This window comes from Chiloscyllium punctatum, chromosome 11 (assembly GCF_047496795.1).
Source record: "Chiloscyllium punctatum isolate Juve2018m chromosome 11, sChiPun1.3, whole genome shotgun sequence".
NCBI lineage: Eukaryota > Metazoa > Chordata > Chondrichthyes > Orectolobiformes > Hemiscylliidae > Chiloscyllium > Chiloscyllium punctatum.
In genome coordinates, this window is record NC_092749.1 from 14,932,183 (window position 1) to 14,954,466 (window position 22,284).

The window sequence follows — 22,284 nt, forward strand, 5'->3', positions numbered from 1 at the left end:
AAAGTAGTCCATGCTTTTATTCTTTTTGCCAAAGTGCAAGACCTCGCACTTGCTCACGTTAAATTCCATCAGCCATTTCCTGGACCACTCTCCCAACCTGTCTAGATCCTTCTGTAGCCTCCCTACTTCCTCAGTACTACCTGCCTGTCCACCTAACTTCGTATCATCGGCAAACTTCGCTAGAATGCCCCCGGTTCCCTCATCCAATTCATTAATTATATAATGCGAACAGCTGTGGCCCCAGCACCGAACCCTGCGGAACACCGCTCGTCACCGGCTGCCATTCTGAAAAAGAACCTTTTATCCCAACTCTCTGCCTTCTGTTAGACAGCCAATCCTCAATCCATCCCAGCAGCTCACCTCGAACACCATGGGCCCTCACCTTGCTCAGCAGCCTCCCGTGTGGCACCTTATCAAAGGCCTTTTGAAATTCTAGATAGACCACATCCCCTGGGTACCTTTCTAAAAAAAAAGTGCTGGACATTGCATACTCAATATCTTAAAGGGGACAAGCATGGGCTGTGCAGAGGGTAGTAGGACATTGAATAGGATTAAGATACGGTCAGCAGTGTTTTGGGTGAGCTGAAGTTTAAGTTTTTAAGAAGGCCTCCAGTTGGGAAGCTGGGCATGGGACAAATGTAAATATGGGAGAGACGAATTGAGGCAGAGTGAAGAGTTGGGTTATGAAGTTGGAGATGGTGGTCCTGAACCTGATATCCTAGCATCGGCACGTGAATCTGTCTGTTTAGAAGTTAGCGTTCACTACAGCAATCTCTGGAAAAAGATTATGTAAAGTCAAGATCCCATCTCCATGTTGGAGACAGCAATAACAAACCTTTAATTTTATATGTAAAATTGATAAATTGTATGTAAAATGTTTTTGACAGCTGAAGGAAGCAGATCTGCATCCACTTTAAAAGATTACATTATGTTGTCATCTTCTGGCATTGAAAGGCTTTGTATTAATACAGCCCAAAGCACATTGACACAGTGCAGAAGCACAGATCCAGTTACTGGTGTCTGTCAGTAGAATAGAACTTAGCTCCACTTCCAGACATCAGACAAATGACTACAATTGACTTACCGGAGAGCCGGCAATGCTGCTCTGGGCTTCCACTATCTCTTGATCTCTCTGATGCCGCACTTTCAGCTGGAACAAACAGTAACAGAAGGTTCAAATAGTGTCAGAAGATCACTTTATTGTCAAAGGCGGCGTCATTTATTAAAAAAAAACAGATTTTATGCGGTGTTTTGAGCTGGTGGCAGGTGACGTAACCTCAATTGAGAAAGGATTGTTCCAGAAAGTCTTCAGAACAGACCTACTGCATCACAGAATCACACCCTAACAGAAGTTAGGAGCGTCACCTGCACAAATCCGTACACTTGCATACACAACCAGATGTACACAAGAGTATATGCTCAAATATTCGCATATATATAATAGGCACTGTGCCTTGGAGTAGCGTTTGGAGGTGATTCCCATGTAACTGCTTCCCTTGCCTTCTGAGAGGTAGAGGTTGTAGGTTTAGAAGGTGCAGCCTCAAATGTGTTTGCAAGTTGCTCCGGAACATTGTACAGATTGTACGGGAAATGGATACATGGAGCATTTGGAGAAGTTGGCTGGTTAAGGTACCAACAATAGCAGAGCATGGGCTATCAGAAACAGAACATTGGATGGGCTAAATGGTCATTGCCTCGTTTTTCAATTTATGCCCTGTTACTGTATGGTGCCCACTATCAATCCCTTTCCTGTATGAGGAGGAGATGTAAATAATAAGATGTAATGTAATGGATGGAGTCAGATGCATGGCTGGAGATGGGTCAATAATGAGTCAATGTGAAGATGTAAATTGAGCAGTCTGTATTACCGCTGGGAAATGGTGCAAAATCACATGAACTAGAAGGTGGATCACATGAACTAGAGGTTGCTGCCTTGACCTGTACATAACATTCTAATTAAAGATGGTAAAATATCATGTTTGCAGACATCAAAAGGTCTCCGTCAAACATTTCCAAACCCCCTGCCTCAGTATGGGTAGAAAATCTTGCGCTAATGTTAATGTGTGAACACTTATGATCACATGACAACAGGGAGGCAATGGCCTAGTGGCCAAGGCAGATTTGAATTCATATTCTGAAATAGCCTTGTAAGCCATTCAGTTGTACCAATCACTACAAAGTGTCAACAAAGAAATGAAACCAGACTGGTCACCTAGCAGTGGCCCAGGGATCGGAAGAGACAATGGCAAAAACAGCCCTGCCGACCCTGCAAAGTCGTCCTCACTAACATCTGGGGGCTAGTGCCAAAATTGGGACAACTATCTCACAGACTAGTCAAGCAACAGCCTGACATAGTCATATTCACAAAATCATACCTTACAGGCAATCCCCCCAAACCACCACCACCACCACCAACCCTGGATGTATCCTGTCTCACTGGCAGGATACATCCAGCAGAGGTGGTGGCACAGTGGTATACAGTCTGGAGGGAGTTTCTCTGGGAGTCCTCCACATTGATTCTGGACCCTATGAAGTCTTATAGCTTCAGGTCAAACATGGGCAAGGAAATCACCTGCTGATTTCCACATGCTGTCCTCCCTCAGCTAATGAATAGGTACTCCTCCATATTGAACAATATTTGGAGGAAGCACTAAGTGTGGCAAGGGCACATAGTGTACTCTGGGTGGGGGATTTCAACGTCCATACTAAGAATGATTCGGCAGCAGTATTATTGATCAAGCTGTTCGGGTCCGAAGAGACACAGCTGCTAGACTGGGTCTGCAACAAGTGGTGAGGGAACCAACAAGAAGGAAAAACATACTTGATCTCATCCTTACCAGTCTGCCAGCTGCAGATGGATCTGTCCATGTCAGTATCGGAAACCGCACAGTCCTTGTGGAGACAAAGTCCCGCCTCCACTTTGAGGATAACCTCCATCCTGTTGTGTGGCACTATCACTGTGCTAACTAGGACAGACTTCAAGACTGGACATCCCTCTGGCCCTGTGGGCCATCAACAATAACAGAATTGTACTCTAGCACAATATGTAATGTCATGAACGGGCATATCCACGAATCAATGATTAACATAAAGTCTGGGGATCAATGCAGGTTCAATGGAGAGTGCAGGAGGGCATGCCAGGAGCAGCACCAGGCATACCTGAGGATGAAGGGTCGAACTGGTAAAGCCACCAAACAGGACAACATGCCCGAACAACATCAGCAATAAGTGACAGACTGAACGAAGCGATCTCACAATTAGCAGATCAGATCTAAGCACGGCAGTCCTGCCACATCCAATCAGGTATGATGATGGACAGTTAAACAACTTGAGAAGGAGACTCTACAAATGTCCCCAGCCTTAATGACAGGAAGACACTAACACATCAGTGCAAAGTTAAGGCTGAAGCATTCGCAGCAATCTTCAACCAGAGTGCCAAGTAGATGATTCTTCTCGGACTGTTGGTCTGTTGACACCATCCAGGATAAAGTGGCCCACTTGATTGGCACTGCATCCACAAGCATCCATTCAATTCACCATCGATTCTCAGACTGCACCTTCCAAACCCATGACCCCTATCATCCAGAAGGACAAGGGCAGGTAGACACATGGGAACACCACCAACTGTTAGATCCCCTCCAAGCCACTCACTGTCCTGACTTGGAAATATATCGCCTTTCCTTCACTGTCCTTGGGCCAAAATCCTGGAATTCCCTCCCTAAGGGCATTGTGGGTCAACCCACAACACATGGACTGCAACGGTTCAAGAAGGCAGCTCACCACCACCTTCTCAAGGGACAACTAGGGACAGGCAATAAATGGTGGCCCAGTCAACGACGCCCACTTCCCACAAGTGAATAGAACAAAATACAGCAGAGGAGGCCTTTCAGCCCATCGAGCCTTCACTGCTTGGATTGATTTAGGTTTGGTTTTCAGACACCATTGGAGCTGCCCGCTATGGTGAATCCTGTCCATCGGTGGGCGTACCTGCTGGATGTAATCCCGAAAGCGCTTGAGGTTGGCAATGGCTGCAGCGAGGTCATGGCGGTCCACATGTTGGATGGGAGTGTGTAGCCTCAGAGCACTCAGCAGTATCACGTACTCATCGAAGCGCCTGCTGGGACTCAGCAGCATTTCCTGAAGACTGTAACGACAACAATGGAGACAGCCAATTTAAAAGAGAATAAACCCAAAACCGGCAGTTGCCAGGGTTTCTCCATCACACACTAATGCACACTCACTACGTTAGAGAGATGCCAACAGTCAGCATACCTCAACATTTTTGTCACCGCCGACCGGTCGTGTCTGGTTAGGAAAACACGGAAACCTGGACTAGTGTTTCGACACTGGAAGAACAGTAAAGCAAGGCTGCTGTTAATCAGTGAGAACCGAAATGCAAGTAGATCATCATCCCTATTACCCTGTCCTCTCCTCAAGGTGCTGACATCCCCTCCCCGGGCTACACTTAGTGGGTATCAGTAGCCAATATCTACCCCATTCTTCTGGGCATTCTGAGCAGAGAAGGACAGTACGAGGTTTGTAAAACTATACAATACTACAGCACGGAAAGAGGCCAGCATTGAGAGTGCAGCAAAAATACTCAGCCAGGTCTGGCAACATCTGTGGAGAGAGGTAGAGTTAACATTTCAATCTGGTTTATTTCAGGGTGTCATGTTGGCTCAGTGGTTCACACTCTGCCTCATAGTGCCAGAGACCCACATTCCGTTCTATGTGGAGTTTGCGCACAGTTCTCCCCGTGTCGGCATGGGTTTCCTCTGGGTGCTCTGGTTTCCTCCCACAGTCCAGGTTAGGTGGATTGGCCGTGGGAAATTGCCCCACGGTGTCCAGGGATGCTCAGGCTAGGTGGGTTAGCAGTGGGAAATGCGGGGTTATGGGGATAGAGGGTGAGTCTGGGTGGGATGTTTTTCAGAGGGTCAATGTGGACTCAATGGGCTGAATGGCCTGCTTCCTCATGATTCTATTCAAAGCTCTTCTTCAGCACAGTTCTGGACTGGATTCGAAGCTGTGTTTCTCTCGTGATTTGTATTTTTATTTGAAGGGGACAATATTATTTCAATGTGCGGTCACCAATGAGGAGTTATCACTCGAAGTCTGCTGCTAAGAAGTAGGAAGAGAAAGTGGAAAACTGTCCTTATTCGGAAAGCTGCTGTCACATAGAATGAGAATAGTTGAGATAGAGATCCTGACCATTGGCAGGTAAATGTTTGAAAATTCGAGGAAGGTGCATGGGGAGAGGATCACATCAGTGGGATTATTCCAGTGGACTGTCATTGCAGAGGGAACAAAGTGCCTGCTCTCTTTCTGTGCCAGACATTTACTCAATTCATTTATAAGCTTGTGTTATGTTGAGATTGTACAGGACATTAGTGAGGCCTCTTCTGGAGTATTGTGGTCACCCTGTTATAAGAAGGATATTATTAAGCTGGAGAAGATTCAGAAGAGATTTGCCAAGATGTTGTGAAGGAATATAGAGGGTTTGAGTTATAAGGAGGGGCTGGGTAGGCTGAAACTTCCCTAGGGTGGGAGATTTTGAGGTGAGAGAAGGAAGATTTTAAAAAAGACGCAAGGGGCAATTTTTCTTTTACACAGCATGGTTCATGTGTGAAATGAACTTCAGAGGAAGTGCTGGATTCAGGTATGGTTATAACATTGAAAAGACATTTGGATAAGTACGTGAATAAGAAATATTTGGAGGCATATGAACCAAGTGCAGGCAAGTGGGACTAGTTTCATTTGGGGTTATGGTCGGCATGGACTGGTTGGCCTGAAGGGTCTGTTTCTGTACTGTTTAACTCTATGACTATGGAGATATGGTGTCTGAGATCTCCCCTGTCAATCAGATACACACTGACACACAGACAGACACACACACACAGTAAGTTCACCGTACAGTGAGCATGAGTTATAGAATTTAAAAGCTCAGAAAGAGACCATTCAGCCCATCACATTGATGCTAGGTCTTTAATTGGAAGGTCCAATTTGATTCCATATTTCCACTGTTTCCCCCCCTCCTCCAAACCCACTGTTCAAAAATGTGTGATTGTCTTTGGAAAGTTACTGAGGACTGGCCCCTGGGAGGGCAATCTATGTATGGTCTCTATCACAGCTTCACACTCATCTCAAGCACCTTCTCGCCACTTGAGAATTTTTGGAGTGAGATGGAGGAAAGAGGCGCAATACAGTGTGTGCACAGCAAGATCCCACAAACAGGAATGATATCATGCGCAGATAGTTTGTTGATAGAGGGAGAACTTCTTCCCCCAGTTGCCCTACTGTCCTCAAAACCATGCTGTGGAATTTTATACATCCCATGTGGGTCAGATTGTGTCTCAGTTAAACACCTTCTGGGAAAAACAGCACCTTCCAACAGTGCAGCACCCCTTCACTAACGCACTGGAAGTGAGTCAATAAGCGTGTTGCTGGAAAAGCAAATCCGGTCAGGCAGCATCCGAGGAGCAGGAGAGTCAACGCTTCGAGCATAAGCTCTTCATCAGGGAGTGAACCTTGAGTGTAATTTTCAAATCCTCAATCAAAATCCCTCCATGATTCGGAATACCTTTCTGTAAAATCTCTTGTTGCAGGAGCAGGTTTCGGAACTGTGATAGCCCACCTCCTTGTTCATAAACTGACTGACTGAGTGGGCCTTAGCCAGACTATAGTAACAACCAGAGCTGGGGTGTGTTGCGAACTTTTAAGAATGATTGAATGAATCATCAGCTGAGCATCTGTGCCTAATGAAGTCACATATTGCAGGAATTGAAAAGCTAGCTTCCTGACTGTGGGAAATGGGTCCATTATCTTCAGACATTAGGAGGAAGTATCAAGGCTGAGTCTGACTTTAATTCTATCAAACCATTTCTCATTAGCAACAAAAAGCATAGAGACTGAACATGCACAGGAAGACCCTGAATCATTCAAACTGGCTTCAGATTGACAAACGAGGCAATGTTTATTAACCACACAATTCAGCCTGGTGTTTGGTAGAATTTGGTAGGAGAGACGAAGAAAAGCAAATTCTTTTGATTGAGGGAGGGGATGAGGGTCTTGTTGCAGTTTTCTTAAAGCAAGGGGCAGACATAAGTATTTCTGACATAAGGACAACAAGGCTATGGAGATAAGATGAGTGGATGGAGTTAGAAGCGAATGGCGGAACAGACTCGATGGGCTGAATGTCCTTCTTCTGCATATGTACACCCATGAACATGACCATGTACACCAGAAAGTGCAACTTGCATTTATGTAGCACCTTTAGTGTGATAAAATGTTGCAAGGCACTTCAAACAAAATCTGTCCCCCAGACTACACAGGGAGACCCTGGGGCATGTGACCTAAACGTTCGATCAAAGGGCTGCTTTGAAGGAGTATGTTGCAAATGGAGAGGCTGAGGGAGGGCTCCAGAGCTTAGAGCCCAGGGAACTGAAGGCACAGCACAACTGAAATCAAGACTGAAATTGGATGATTGTAGACCTTGGAGGATTACAGGGCTGGAGGAGGTTCCAGAGATGAACACAGGGGGAGGAGAAGCATTGAGGCCATTGCAGGATTTAAAATGGATGAGAAATGTAAGGCCAGCATTTGCAACTTTCTCCCACTGTCCCCTGTTCTGTTGTTTCAGAATTCCCATTATAGGTGGATACTGGTTTTGAGGAAGACAAGGCCACAGAGTGTCAGAGGGACGTGGCAGGTTAAAAAGCTAAGTTTTACTCATTAAATCAATTGCACAGTTTGCCTTTGATTCTGCCCAGGAAGGGGATCCCAGGCTGGTTGGTAACTAACCTGTTAGTTCAAGTTGCTGATTCTAAGTTCACTGGAAGTTATGAAACTTCAGGTGGCACATTTTCAAGAACCGGGTGAGAATTTCAGCTGAAGTTAACCTTTGCGAGATGCTCTTAGTTAACCTGTTCTCCCCAGCGCCAGCTTATGTCCCATAGTAATGTAGGAATACAGAAACAGAAAGAGGCCATTTAGCCCATTAAGCCTGTTTTGGCACTTATAGTCACAGAAACAGGCTCTTCAGTACAACTTGTCCATGCCAACCAGATATTCTAAATTAATCTAGTCCCACTTGCCAGCATTTGGCCCATATCCCTGTAAACCCTTCCTATTCATATACCCATCCAGATGCCTTTTAAATGCTGTAATTGTACCATCTCCACCACTTCCTCTGGCAGCTCATTTCATACATGTGTGAAAAAGTTGCCCCTTAGCTCTCTCTTTAATCTAAACCCATGCCCTCTAGTTTTGGACTCCCCTACCCTTGGGAAAATACCTTGACTATTCACCCTAACAATTCCCCTCATGGTTTTATAAACCTTTATGAGATCACCCCTCAGCCTCCAGGGAAAACAGCCCCAGCCTCTCCCGATAGCTCAAATCCTCCAATCCTGGCAACATCCTTGTAAATGATTAGATTCCCTACAGTGTGGAAACAGGCCCTTCAGCCCAACAAGTCCACACTGACCCTCCGATGAGTAACCCACCTAGACCCATTCCCCTACATTTACCCCTGACTAATGCACCTAACACTACAGGCAATTTAGCATGGCCAATTTACCCAACCTGCAGGAAACCAGAGCACCCAGAGGAAACCCACATAGACACAGGGAGAACGTACAAACTCTACACAGACAGTTGCCTAAGGTGGGAATTGAACTCTGGTCCTTGGCACAGTGAGGCAGCAGTGCTAACTACTAAGCCACCATGCCATTTCTTTTCTGAACCCCTTCAGGTTTCACAACATCTATAGTAGGGAGACCACAATGCCATCATAATGCGACCATGCAAGATCAGGCACCTCAAGCAGACTCGCACCTTGTCAATAGTCTTCAGGATGGTACTGTAGTTGTTGAAGAAGTTGGTATAATTTGTCAGTCTGGTGCTGAACTTCACAAAGACATCTCCCAGACACTGCGACGGACCCCACTCGCTGAGACGCTCTCTCAAGTCCCTCAGTAAACTTCTGCAACATTCAGAAGAACAGTCATTGTTATTAGAATGGACAAGGAATATGACTAACAGAACTAACATGACTAATGTGAGTGTTACTGACAGACCCAGCATTTGTCACACATTCTTAATCACCCTTAAAATGAGTGGCTTCATAGAATCATACAATCACTACAGCGTGGAAGCAGGCCATCTGGCGCATACCGACCCTTCGAAGAGCATCCCACCCAGACCCACCTCCCTCTGCTATTCCCATAACCCCACATTTACCATGGCTAACCCACCCAGTCTGCATGTTCTTGGACACTATTTAGCATGACCAGTCCACCCTAAGCTGTACATCTGTGAATTGTGGGAGGAAACCGGAGGAAACCCACGCAGACGCAGGGAGAACGTGCAAACTCCACACACAGGTTGCCTGAGGCTGGAATTTAACCCGGGTTCTTGGCGCTGTGAAGCAGCAGTGCTAACCATCAAGCCACTGTGCTGCCCCATATGGCTTGTTAGGCCATTTCAGAGTTAACCCGTTGCTGTGGGTCAGAGCAGGTAAGGATGGCAGATTTCCTTTCCTAAAGGGCATTACTGAACCAGGTAGGTTTTTGCAGCAATTCTTACACTTCACTATTAAGCCAGTCTTTTTGTATTCCAGACGTATCTGACATGGTGGGATCGGAACCCATGCCCCCAGGGTGAGATTCTGATTTACTGGTCCAGTGACATTCCCACTCGACACTGTCTCACCTTCATGTACAGACTAAGGGTTACCTGTGCGTGAGCTACAAGCTGGGATCTGAATGAGGGGTTTAACTGGTTTACACATACAATGATTCAGATGGAAAGATGGTGCATTTGATTAATGTCTCTCAGCAAAGTTGACCCAAGGGACAGCCCCCAGTTCCCACTCTTACACCCTTCAGATACCGCGGTGGGTTTGATAACCTGTGCTATCCTGCTTCAATAAAGTGTCAGGTGTGCACCTGTTGAGTTCCAGGATCAAGAGGATGTCAGAAAAGATTATGTGGATATTGGCCATGCTCAAGACTGCACGGTTGGAAGCCAGTGCTGCTCTGAGCCGAACCCAGTAAATGTCTTTCACAATCTCCAGAGTCTGCACATAATTTTGCTCGCTTCTCAAGGTCTCCCTGGCAAACTGGGTCCGTTTCTCCACAAACTCGCCACGTGGACTTCTGTTCTAAGAAACAAGAATGGGAAAGATTAAAGGGTAGGTGACAAGTTGGAAATAAAGGTTTATTTTTAAGGATGTTAATTCCGTGAAATGTTGGCAGCACCAATTCACCCAATATTTACCGTCCACCCTCACTTGCTCTCAAATGTAGGTATGTAGGTGAGTTTGATCTTAGAGTAGGATAAAAGGTGGGCACAACATCGAGGGCCAAAGGGCCTGTACTGTGCTGTTCTGTTCTATGTTTTATGTTCACTCCCTCTCATGTGCCCTGACACTTGTCCTCACACGCACTGGAAGCTGACAGACGCTGAGACCTGAATATTCAGGTTGAGCTTTTTTAGATCTTTCAGAATGACAGGAAGCTAGGAAATGTTGGAGAGGTAGCACTCCTAGATAAGGATGACATTAATTTAATAGCAATTGCGATTAATTTAATCCTAAAGATTAACGTCTAGATCATTTCAGGTTGGAAGTCATTTGTGAATGTAGTTTATAGACCATCTGACAGTCACAGTACCATGGGACAGGGAATACAGGAAAAACTGATGGGAGCTTGTGAGCAAAGTATAACAGTAATCATGAGTTATTTTAGTTTTCATGTAGCAATTGGGTGAATCAGATTGGCAAAGGTAGCCTTGAAGATGGGTTCATAATGAATTTTCAGGACAGTTTTCAAGAGCAGCACATTTTTAGAGTCAACCAGAGTAGACTCTTGTAGATGTGGTAACATCTAATGAGACAAAATTAATTAAATAACTCACCGTGAAGATGCCACTTGGTAGCATTGATTGTAACATGGTTGCATTTTGCATTCAGTTTGAGGGAGAGAAGTGTTAGTCTAAGACGAATGTTTTAAACTTTAAAAAGGTCAGTTATAAAGACATGAAAACAATTGGCTAAAGTGAATCAAGGAATTAGGATAAAGGTTCGGTCAGTAAAGATGCAGTGGCAAAGATTTGAGAATATATTACTGAGGAAGTTAAAGATAGAAAAATACAACTCCATGAAGATTAGTGACAGTTCAGAAGATTGAACATTTTTTAAAAAAAGCAAAAAATTTCTAAAAGATTAGTAAGAAGGGAAGTAGTTAAATATAAGAGATAGCTAGCTTGAAATATGAAAACATATACTGAGAGTTTCTACAGGAAAAGGAATAAGTAAAATGAGAGTGAGCCTGGGGAATTAATAATGGAAAAGAAGGAAATGGTGGATGAATTGAACAGATATTATGTAGTTGTCACACTGTGGAGGATAGAAATGACATCCTAGAAATTTGGAGTATTGCGTTCAGTTCCTGGCATCTTAGTTAAGGAAGGATGTTAAGGCTGTGGAGAAAGTGTAAAAGAGATTTACTGGAATGATTTCAGGAACAAGAGACTTTAGATTCAAAAGAAGATTAGAGAAATGGGGCTTATTTTCCTTGGAGCAGGGAAGATTAAGAGGTGACCTTATTGAGGTGTTCAAAATTATGAACAAGATTCATTTCAATCTTGAAATGAACAATGGGTAGTAGTTTCTTTACTCAGAGCAGTTGGGATTTGGAATGTGCTGCCTTGGAGAATGTGGGGGTGGAGGTTTCGAAAGAGAGTTGGATATATATTTGAAAGTGATGAATTTACGGGGCCATGCAAAATGGGACTCCATTCCAGTGGGATTCGGTCTCTCTTTCGGGAGCTGGTACAGACATGGTTTGTTGAATGGGCTCCTTCTGTACAGTAAAATTCTATGATTCTAAATCATTCTCAATCAGGAGGTTGAAGTGAAGAAGGAACTGAAACAAAGTACAATTACCAGGAGCAATTAAAAGCTTTTCAATAAGGCGTTCGACAAGGTTCCCCATGGGACACTGGTTAGCAAGGTCAGATCTCATGGTTTATAGGGAGAACTAGCCATTTGGATATAGAACTGGCTCAAAGATACAAGATAGATGGTGGTGGTGGAGGGTTGTTTTTCAGACTGGAAGCCTGTGCCACAAGGATTGGTGCTGGGTCTATTACTTTTAATGATTTATATAAATGATTTGGATGGGAGCATTAGAGATGTAGTGGACAATGAAGAAGGTTATCTCAAATTACAATGGGATCTTGATCAGATGGACCAATGAGCTAAGGAGTTTAATTTAGATAAATGAGAGGTGGTGCATTTTGGGAAAGCAAATCTTAGCAGGACTTAATGATAAGGTCTTAGGGAGTGTTGCTGAATAAAGAGACCTTGGAGTGCAGGTTCATAGCTCCTTGAAAGTAGAGTGGCAGGTAGATAGGATAGTGAAGAAGGCTTGCTTTCCTTTATTGGTCGGAGAATTGAGTACAGGAGTTGGGAGGTCATGTTGCAGCTGTATGGGGCATTGGTTCGGCTACTTTTGGAATATTGTGTGTAATTCTGCTCTTCTTCCTATCAGAAGGATGTTGTGAAACTTGAAAAGGTTCAGAAAAGATTTACAAGGATGTTGCCAGAGTTGGAGGCTTTGAGCTACAGGGAGAGGCTGCATAAGCTGGGGCTGTTTTCCCTGGAACGTCAGAGGCTGAGGGGTGATCTTATAGAGATTTGTAAAATCATGAGGGACGTGGATAGGATAAGTAGACAAGGTCTTTTCACTGGGGTGGGAATCCAGACCTAGAAGGCAAAGGTTTAGGGTGAGAGGGGAAAGATATAAAAGGAACCTAAGGGGCAACTTTTTTCACGTAGAGGGTGATACGTGTATGGAATGAGCTGCCAGAGGAATTGGTGGGGGGTAGTATAATTACAACATTTACAAGGCATTTGGATGGGTATGTGAATAGGAAGGGTTTGGAGGGATATGGGCTGGGTGCTGGCAGGTGGGACTAGATTGGGTTGGGATATCTGGTCGGCATGGACAGGTTGGACCTAAGGGTCTGTTTCCATGCTGTACATCTCACTGACTCTGTGACTCTGTAACTGCCCAGGTCCTAAGGGATCTGAAAAGATGTGGTTGTTGAAATAGTTGATGCATTGGTATTAATTTTCTAAACTTCCCTCGATTCTGTACAGATCCCATCAGATTGGAAAACAGTGTATGTAGCTCATTCAATAAAGGTAACTACAGAACAATTTGTGTAACATCTGTCATAAGGGAAATACTGGAATCTGTTATTAAGGATGTTATCTGGGCACATTGAAAATCTCAATGCAATCAGACAGAGGCAACATACTTTTATAGAGTCATAGAATTATCCAGCACGGAAACAGACCCTTTGGTTCAACTCATCCATGTTGTCCAGACATTCCAAGTTGACCTAGTCTCATTTGTCAGCATTTGGCCCATATGCCTCTAAACCCTTCCTATTCATATACCCGTCCAAATGCCTTTGAAGTGTTGTAACTGTACCAGTCTCCTCCACTTCCTCTGGCAGCTCATTCCATACACACACCACCCTCTGCATGAAAAAGTTGTCCCTTAGGTCCCTTTTAAACCTTTCCCCCCTCACTTTAAACCTATGCCGCCTAGTTTTAGACTCCTCTATCCTGGGGAAAAGACCTTGTCTTTTCAACCTATCTAAGCCCCTCATGATTTTATAACCCTCTAAGAGGTCATCCCTCAGCCTCCTACGTCCTGGGAAACTAGCCCCAGCCTATTCAGCCTCTCCCTGTAACTCAAATCCCAGTAACCCTTTCAAGCCACTTCAACAGTAAGAGCATATGGAGTAACAAATTGGTACAGATTGAAGGTTAGTAAGCTCACAAAAAGCAAAATGCAAGATTAAATTGGTCATTTTCGGGGCAGCAAGATAAAGTGAGTGCCTCAGGGATCAGTGCTGTGTCCTGAACTATTTACATTCCATAGAGTCATAGAGATGTACAGCATGGAAACAGACCCTTTTGTCCAACTCGTCTATGCCAACCAGATATCCCAAATTAATCTGATCCCATTTTCCAGCATTTGGCCCCTTTCCCTCTAAACCCTTTCTATTCATGTAACCAGAGTGTCTTTTAAATGTTGTAATTGTAGCAGCCTCCATCACTTCCTCTGGCATCTCATTCCATACACGCACCACCCTCTGCATGAAAATGTTGCCCCTTAGGTCTCTCTTAAATCTTTTCCCCTCACCTTAAAACACATGCCCTCCAGTTTTGGTAATATCCCCTACTCTGGGGAAAAGACTTTGACTATTCACCCTATTCATGTTCCTCATGATTTTATAAACTTCTATAAAGTCATTCTTCAACCTCTGAAGAATCCAGGGAAAATAGCCCCAGCCTATCCAGCCTCTCCCTATAGCTCAAATCCTCCAACCCTGGCAACATCCTTGTAAATCTTTTCTGAACCCTTTCAAGTTTCACAACATCCTTCTAATAGGAAGGAAACCAAAACTGAACATGGTATTCCAAAAGTGGCCTAACCAATGTCCTGTACAGCTGCAACATGACCTCCCAACTGACAAATAAAAGCAAGTATACCAAATACCTTCTTCACTATCCTATCTACCTGCGGCTCCACTTTCAAAGAACTATGAACCTGTACTCCAAGGTCTCTGTTCAGCAACACTCCTCAGGACCTTACCATTAAGTGTAAAAGTCCTACCCTGATTTGCCTTTCCAAAACAGTTAAATTCACACAATACCAGGTTATAATCCAACAGGTTTATTTGGAAGCACTAGCTTTCAGAGTGTGCTCCTTCAACCACCTAATGAAGGAGCAGTGCTTCAAAAGCTAGTGCTTCCAATTAAACCTGTTGGACTATAACCTGGTGTTGTGTGATTTTTAACTTTGTACACCCCAGTCCAACACTGGCTCCTCCACATCATGGTTTCCAGAACAGAACATCACATTTATCTAAATTAAACTCCAACTGCTACTCCTAGGCCGGAAGCTCACCTGATCAAGGTCCCATTGGACACTGAGGTAGCCTTTTTAATGTCTGGTTGCTAACTTTGCTGGTGTCACCAAGGCAAGTAGGAAAGTAAGTTGTGTAGAGGACAAATTAATCTGCAAATGGACATTGATAGATCTGGGAAGCTTTCAACTTTCAGCTGATTTTGTAGTACAGTGGCTATTGTAGGAAACAGAGCAGGCAATTTGCATGCAACAAGCTCCCATAACTATTTGAGCAGTGTCAGTTGATAGATATGTATTGGAGAGCCAGACATAACAGCCTTCATAATGAGTGTCATGGGATCTTTCCTATTTGTCTGAGAGTATGAACAATTTAACATTTCATCAAGAGCTGATACTTCTGTCTCTGCTACACTGGGACCATCAGCCTAGATTTTATGGTCAAGTCTTTGGAATGGGACTCAGAGCCAGAGGCCTTCCCCGTTGAGCCATGTGTGATATCTGCAATCGCTTTGCAAATTCATTCCCCATCACGAAGCAGGGAACTCTGCAGAAGTCGGAGGCAGTGGCCAGGCGGGTCACTGTAGGACCATGCAGTCATGTGTATATGTCAAATTTGGTGAGAAATGTAGCTGCTTGGTTCTCAATATTCTTCTGCTGCTCAGTGTTGCCTGGACTGGAAATGCTTTAATCCAGTGCTGTGATTTCCCACCAACATTCAAAAGGACATTCAGTGTAAACACTGGCACTAGGGATTAAAACTAAAACTTATTGGACAATGGGGTAAGAACAGGGGAGTGGCACTAATGATATAGACCTTTCAAAGAGCCAGCTCAGGCAATGATGGCCCAAATGGCCTCCTCCTCTGTTGCATCCTTGTATGATTCTTTGATTAAAGGCAGGTAGATAGATTCCTGATGAACAAAGGGTATTGGGGGATAGCAGAAAAGTGACATTGAGACTCCAGTTTGGGAGCCATGGTTGCAATGAATGGTGGAGAATGGACCACTCCTGCCTCCTACCTCCCCTGTTCATAGGTTCACACATAGGCTGCGATGGTTCATGTGAGGACTCACCGGGTGGATCAGCTCCTGCATGGTCTCCTCATGCTCCCGAAGTGGCTGAGAGTGAGGACTCGGACTCCCAGCTTCATCCACTTCCCCTTCCTGTAACAGTGAACACAAAGGAAAACAACATGCATGTGTGAAAGGATGAGGTGCAGAGTGTGTGCTGGGATAGTGACCGGGTGCGGTGTAGAGGGTGTGCTGGGATAGTGACAGGGTGCAGTGTAGAGGGTGTGCTGGGATAGTGACAGGGTGCGGTGTAGAGGGTGTGCTGGGATAGTGACAGGGTGCAGTGTAGAGGGTGTGCTGGGATAGTGACAGGGTGCGGTGTAGAGGGTGTGCTGGGATAGTGACAGGGTGCGGTGTAGAGGGTGTGCTGGGATAGTGACCGGGTGTGGTGTAGAGGGTGTGCTGGGATAGTGACAGGGTGCGGTGTAAAGGGTGTGCTGGGATAGTGACAGGGTGCGGTGTAGAGGGTGTGCTGGGATAGTGACCGGGTGCGGTGTAGAGTGTGTGCTGGGATAGTGACCGGGTGCGGTGTAAAGGGTGTGCTGGGATAGTGACAGGGTGCGGTGTAGAGGGTGTGCTGGGATAGTGACCGGGTGCGGTGTAAAGGGTGTGCTGGGATAGTGACAGGGTGCGGTGTAGAGGGTGTGCTGGGATAGTGACAGGGTGCGGTGCAGAGTGTGTGCTGGGATAGTGACAGGGTGCGGTGCAGAGTGTGTGCTGGGATAGTGACCGGGTGCGGTGTAGAGGGTGTGCTGGGATAGTGACAGGGTGCGGTGTAGAGGGTGTGCTGGGATAGTGACCGGGTGCGGTGTAGAGGGTGTGCTGGGATAGTGACCGGGTGCGGTGTAGAGGGTGTGCTGGGATAGTGACTGGGTGCGGTATAGAGTGTGTGCTGGCATAGTGACCGGGTGCGGTGCAGAGTGTGTGCTGGCATAGTGACAGGGTGCAGTGTAGAGGGTGTGCTGGGATAGTGACAGGGTGCGGTGTAGAGGGTGTGCTGGGATAGTGACAGGGTGCAGTGTAGAGGGTGTGCTGGGATAGTGACAGGGTGCGGTGTAGAGGGTGTGCTGGGATAGTGACAGGGTGCGGTGTAGAGGGTGTGCTGGGATAGTGACCGGGTGTGGTGTAGAGGGTGTGCTGGGATAGTGACAGGGTGCGGTGTAAAGGGTGTGCTGGGATAGTGACAGGGTGCGGTGTAGAGGGTGTGCTGGGATAGTGACCGGGTGCGGTGTAGAGTGTGTGCTGGGATAGTGACCGGGTGCGGTGTAAAGGGTGTGCTGGGATAGTGACAGGGTGCGGTGTAGAGGGTGTGCTGGGATAGTGACCGGGTGCGGTGTAAAGGGTGTGCTGGGATAGTGACAGGGTGCGGTGTAGAGGGTGTGCTGGGATAGTGACAGGGTGCGGTGCAGAGTGTGTGCTGGGATAGTGACAGGGTGCGGTGCAGAGTGTGTGCTGGGATAGTGACCGGGTGCGGTGTAGAGGGTGTGCTGGGATAGTGACAGGGTGCGGTGTAGAGGGTGTGCTGGGATAGTGACCGGGTGCGGTGTAGAGGGTGTGCTGGGATAGTGACCGGGTGCGGTGTAGAGGGTGTGCTGGGATAGTGACTGGGTGCGGTGTAGAGTGTGTGCTGGCATAGTGACCGGGTGCGGTGTAGAGGATGTGCTGAGATAGTGACTGGGTGCGGTGTAGAGGGTGTGCTGGGATAGTGACAGGGTGCGGTGTAGAGGGTGTGCTGGGATAGTGACAGGGTGCGGTGCAGAGTGTGTGCTGGGATAGTGACAGGGTGCGGTGCAGAGTGTGTGCTGGCATAGTGACCGGGTGCGGTGTAGAGGGTGTGCTGGGATAGTGACAGGGTGCGGTGTAGAGGGTGTGCTGGGATAGTGACCGGGTGCGGTGTAGAGGGTGTGCTGGGATAGTGACCGGGTGCGGTGTAGAGGGTGTGCTGGGATAGTGACTGGGTGCGGTATAGAGTGTGTGCTGGCATAGTGACCGGGTGCGGTGTAGAGGATGTGCTGAGATAGTGACTGGGTGCGGTGTAGAGGGTGTGCTGGGATAGTGACAGGGTGCGGTGTAGAGGGTGTGCTGGGATAGTGACAGGGTGCGGTGCAGAGTGTGTGCTGGGATAGTGACAGGGTGCGGTGCAGAGTGTGTGCTGGCATAGTGACCGGGTGCGGTGTAGAGGGTGTGCTGGGATAGTGACAGGGTGAGGGGCAGAGGATGTATTATTTTTTCCAAAGTGCAAGACCTCGCATTTGCTCATGTTGAATTTCATCAGCCATTTCTTGGACCATTCACCTAAACTATCTGAATCTTTCTGCAGCCTCCCCATCTCCTCAGAACTACCTGTACATCCACCTAACATTGTATCATCGGCAAACTTCGCCAGAATGATCCCAGTCTCTTCATCCAGATCATTAATGTATAAAGTGAACAGCTGAGGCCCCAACACCGAACCCTGCGGACACCACTTGTCACCAGTCAGCTACCATTCTGATAAAGAACCTTTTATCCCAATCTCTGCCTTCTGTCTGACAGCCAATCCTCAATCCATGCCAGTAGCTCACTTCGAACACCATGAGCCCTCACTTTACTCAGCAGCCTCCCATGAGGCACCTTATCAAAGCCCTTTTGGAAGTCTAGGTAGATAACGTCCATTGGGTTTCCATGATCTAACCTACTTGTTACCTCTTCAAAGAATTCTAACAGGTTTGTCAGGCATGACCTCCCCTTACTAAATCCATGCTGACTTGTTCGAATTCGACCCTGCACTTCCAAGAATTTAGAAATCTCATCCTTAATGATGGATTCTAGAATTTTACCTACAACTGAGGTTAGGCTAATTAGCCTATAATTTTCCACCTTATGTCTTGATCCTTTCTTGAACAAGGGGGTTACAACAGCAATTTTCCAATCATCTGGGACGTTCCCTGATTCCAGTGATTTTTGAAAGATCACCACCAATGCCTCCACTATTTCCTCAGCCACCTCCCTCAGAATTCTAGGATGTAGTCCATCCGGGCCAGGAGATTTATCAGTTTTCAGACCTTTTAGCTTTTCTAGTACTTTCTCCTTTGTAATAGCCACCATACCCAACTCTGCCCCCTGACTCTCCTTAATTGTTGGGATATTACTCTTGTCTTCCACTGTGAAGACTGACACAAAGTACTTATTAAGTTCTTCAGCTATTTCCTTATCTCCCAGCACTGGCCTTCCTGCATCAATTTGGTGCAGCCCAATCTCTACTTTTGCCTCCCGTTTGTTTCTTATGTATTGAAAAAAACTTTTACTATCATTTCTAATATTACTGGCTAGCTTACCTTCATATTTGATCTTCTCTATCCTTATTTCTCCCTTTGTTCTCTGTTTGTTTTTGTAGTCTTTCCAATCTTCTGATTTCCCAGTGCTCTTGGCCACATTATAGGCTCTCTGTTTATCTGTTATACATATCCTGAGTTTCTTCATCAGCCACGGTTGTCTAATTCCCCCCTCCCCCGGATAATCTTTCTTTTCTTTGGGATGAACCTCTGTACTGAGTCCTCAATTACACCCAGAAACTCCTGCCATTGTTGCTCTACTGTCTTCCCCACTAGGCGCTGTTTCCAGTCAATTTTCATCAGTTCCTCTATCATGTCCCTGTAATTACCTTTATTTAACTGTAACACCATTATATCCAATTCTGCCTTCTCTCTTTCAAACTGTAGACTGAATTCGACCTTACTATGTTCGCTGCATCCTAAGTGCTCCCTGACTTAAGGTCTTTAATAAAGTCTGGCTCATTACATAGCACCAAGTCCAAATAGCCTGCTCCCTTGTGGGCTCCATCACAAGCTGTTCCAAAAAGCCATCCTGTAAGCATTCCATGAATTCCCTTTCTTTGAATTGACCGGCAACATATTCACCCAGTCCATTTGCATATTGAAGTCCCATGATCACCATGACATCCCTATCTATTTCCTGATACGTCTTGTGCCCCTGGTCCTGACCACTGCTGGGAGGTCTATACGTAACTCCCATTATGGTTTTTTTGCCTCTGTGATTCCTCAACTCCACCCACACAGACTCTACATCATCTGACCCTGTATCATTTAATGCCATAGATTTAATTTCATTCTTAACTAACTTAACTCTTTCATTCTTTCATTCTTAACTCTTCCCACCTTCCTGTCTTTTCAATAAGTTGTAAATCCTTGGATGTTTAACAGCCAGTCCTGAACCCCTAACAACCACATCTCTGTGATGCCTACCACATCATTATCATTCAAGATGACTTGTGCTGTTAATTCATCTACTTTGTTTCAAATGCTTCAAGCACTCAGATAAAGTATCTTCATGCTATTTTTTTTATCCACATGATTTCCATCACCTCTACCTAAGTTATCCTTCCTTTTTGCTTCATTCCTAGTCTGCCTTGAACTTAAACCCTGCACACATGCTAAACTGCTGCTTATCTTTCTACTTGACTCCATACTCCCTGTTGCTTTCCCTCCACCCCCCCCCCCCCCCCCTGCCACCCCGACTCACAAGTTTAAAGTCCTAGTGACCACCCTATTTATCCTTTTTGCCCGATTGGTTCCAGATCGGTTCAGGTGGAGACCGTCCCAACGGTACAGATCCCCCCGGTTCCAAACCTGATGCCAATGTCCCATGAAATGGAATTCCTCTTTCCCATACCAATCTCTTAGCCATGTGTTTACTTCCCTAATTTTTTTATCCCTATGCCAATTAGCACATGGCTCGGGCAGTAATCCGGAGATTATGACCGTCGAGGACCTGTTCTTCAATTTCCTTCCTAGTGCTTGATAATCCTCCTTCCTAGCCTTGCCTATGTTGTTAGTGCCAACGTGGACCACAACAACTGGATCCTCCCCTCCCCCTCCAATATCCCTTCAAGCCGGTCGGAGATGTCCTACACCCTGGCACCAGGTAGGCAAAACACCATGTGGGACTCCTGATCTGGCTCACCAAGGATACTATCTGCCCCCCTAATTAAAGAATCGCCTATAACAACTACTTGTCTTTCTGCTCCCACCTCTTGAATGACCTTCTGCACCATGGTGCCATGGTTAGCTAAAGACATCCCTAAAGAGCCTACAAGTTGATTTGGTAGTGCAGTGACTGTTGTAGGAAATGGAACAGGCAATTTGCATGCAACAAGCTCCTAAAACCATTCTAGCAATGTCAGTTGGTAGATACGTTTTGGAAAGCCAAATGTAACAGCCTTCAAAATGAGTGTCATGGGATCTCTCCCATTCATCCTGAGATCATGAACAATTTGACATTTCATCAAGAGCTGATACTTCTGTCTCTGTTACACTGGGAGCATCAGCCTAGATTTTATGGTTAGGTCTTGGGAATGAGATTCAGACAAAGGTGTCCCCCATTGAGCCATGTATGATACCCGCAATCGCTTTGCAAATTCATTCCCCCTCACAAAACAGGGAACTCTGCAGAAGTTGGAGGCGGAGGCCAGGTCGGTCACTGTAGGACCATGCAATTATGTGTATGTGTCAAGTTTGGTGAGAAATGTAGCTGCTTGGTTCTCATTATCGTTCTTCTGCTGCTCAGTGTTGCGTGGAGTGGAAATGCTTTAATCCAGTGTTGTGATTTCCCACCAACATTCGAAAGGAAATTGGATATAAACACTGGTACTAGGGATTAAAAATAAAACTTACAAGAGAATGGGGTAAGAACAGAGATGCTGAGATGTGAAGGCTCAGTTAGGGCACTTGAAGGTTACAAGGTAGCCAGGAAAGACCTAAAGAGAGAGCTCAGAAGAGCCAGGAGGAAACATGAGAAGCTGTTGGCGGATAGGATCAGGGTAAACCCTAAGGCTTTCTATAGGTATTTAAGGAATAAAAAAATGACGAGAGTAAGATTAGGGCCAATCAAGGATAGTAGTGAGAAGTTGTGTGTGGAGTCAGAGGAGATAGGGGAAGCACTAAATGAATACTTTTCAACAGTATTCACTCAAGAAAACGACAATGTTGTCGAGGAGATTACTGAGATACAGGCTACTAGACTAGGTGTGATTGAGGCTCACAAGGAGGAGGTATTAGAAATCCTGCAGAGTGTGAAAATAGATAAGTCCCCTGGGCCGGATGGGATTTATCCTAGGATCCTCGGGGAAGCCAGGGAGGAGATTGCTGAGCCTTTGGCATTGATCTTTAAATCGTCATTGTCTACAGGAATAGTGCCAGAAGACTAGAGGATAGCAAATGTGGTTCCCCTGTTCAAAAAGGGGAGTAGAGACAATCCTGGTAATTATA

At 45.7% G+C, this 22,284-nt stretch overlaps 1 protein-coding gene across 1 annotated transcript in view; it reads right to left on the reverse strand.

Annotated features, from left to right (window-relative positions):
* ect2l (epithelial cell transforming 2 like) overlaps positions 1-22,284 on the reverse strand; it is a 68,249-nt gene that overhangs the window by 8,895 nt on the left and 37,070 nt on the right. The window contains exons 15-20 of the mRNA XM_072580156.1: positions 16,022-16,111; positions 9,945-10,159; positions 8,833-8,980; positions 4,273-4,346; positions 3,988-4,144; positions 1,085-1,150 (exon numbers count right to left, since the gene is read on the reverse strand). Coding sequence (XP_072436257.1) covers positions 1,085-1,150; positions 3,988-4,144; positions 4,273-4,346; positions 8,833-8,980; positions 9,945-10,159; positions 16,022-16,111 — 750 coding nt within the window. The remainder of the gene's footprint in view (positions 1-1,084; positions 1,151-3,987; positions 4,145-4,272; positions 4,347-8,832; positions 8,981-9,944; positions 10,160-16,021; positions 16,112-22,284) is intronic.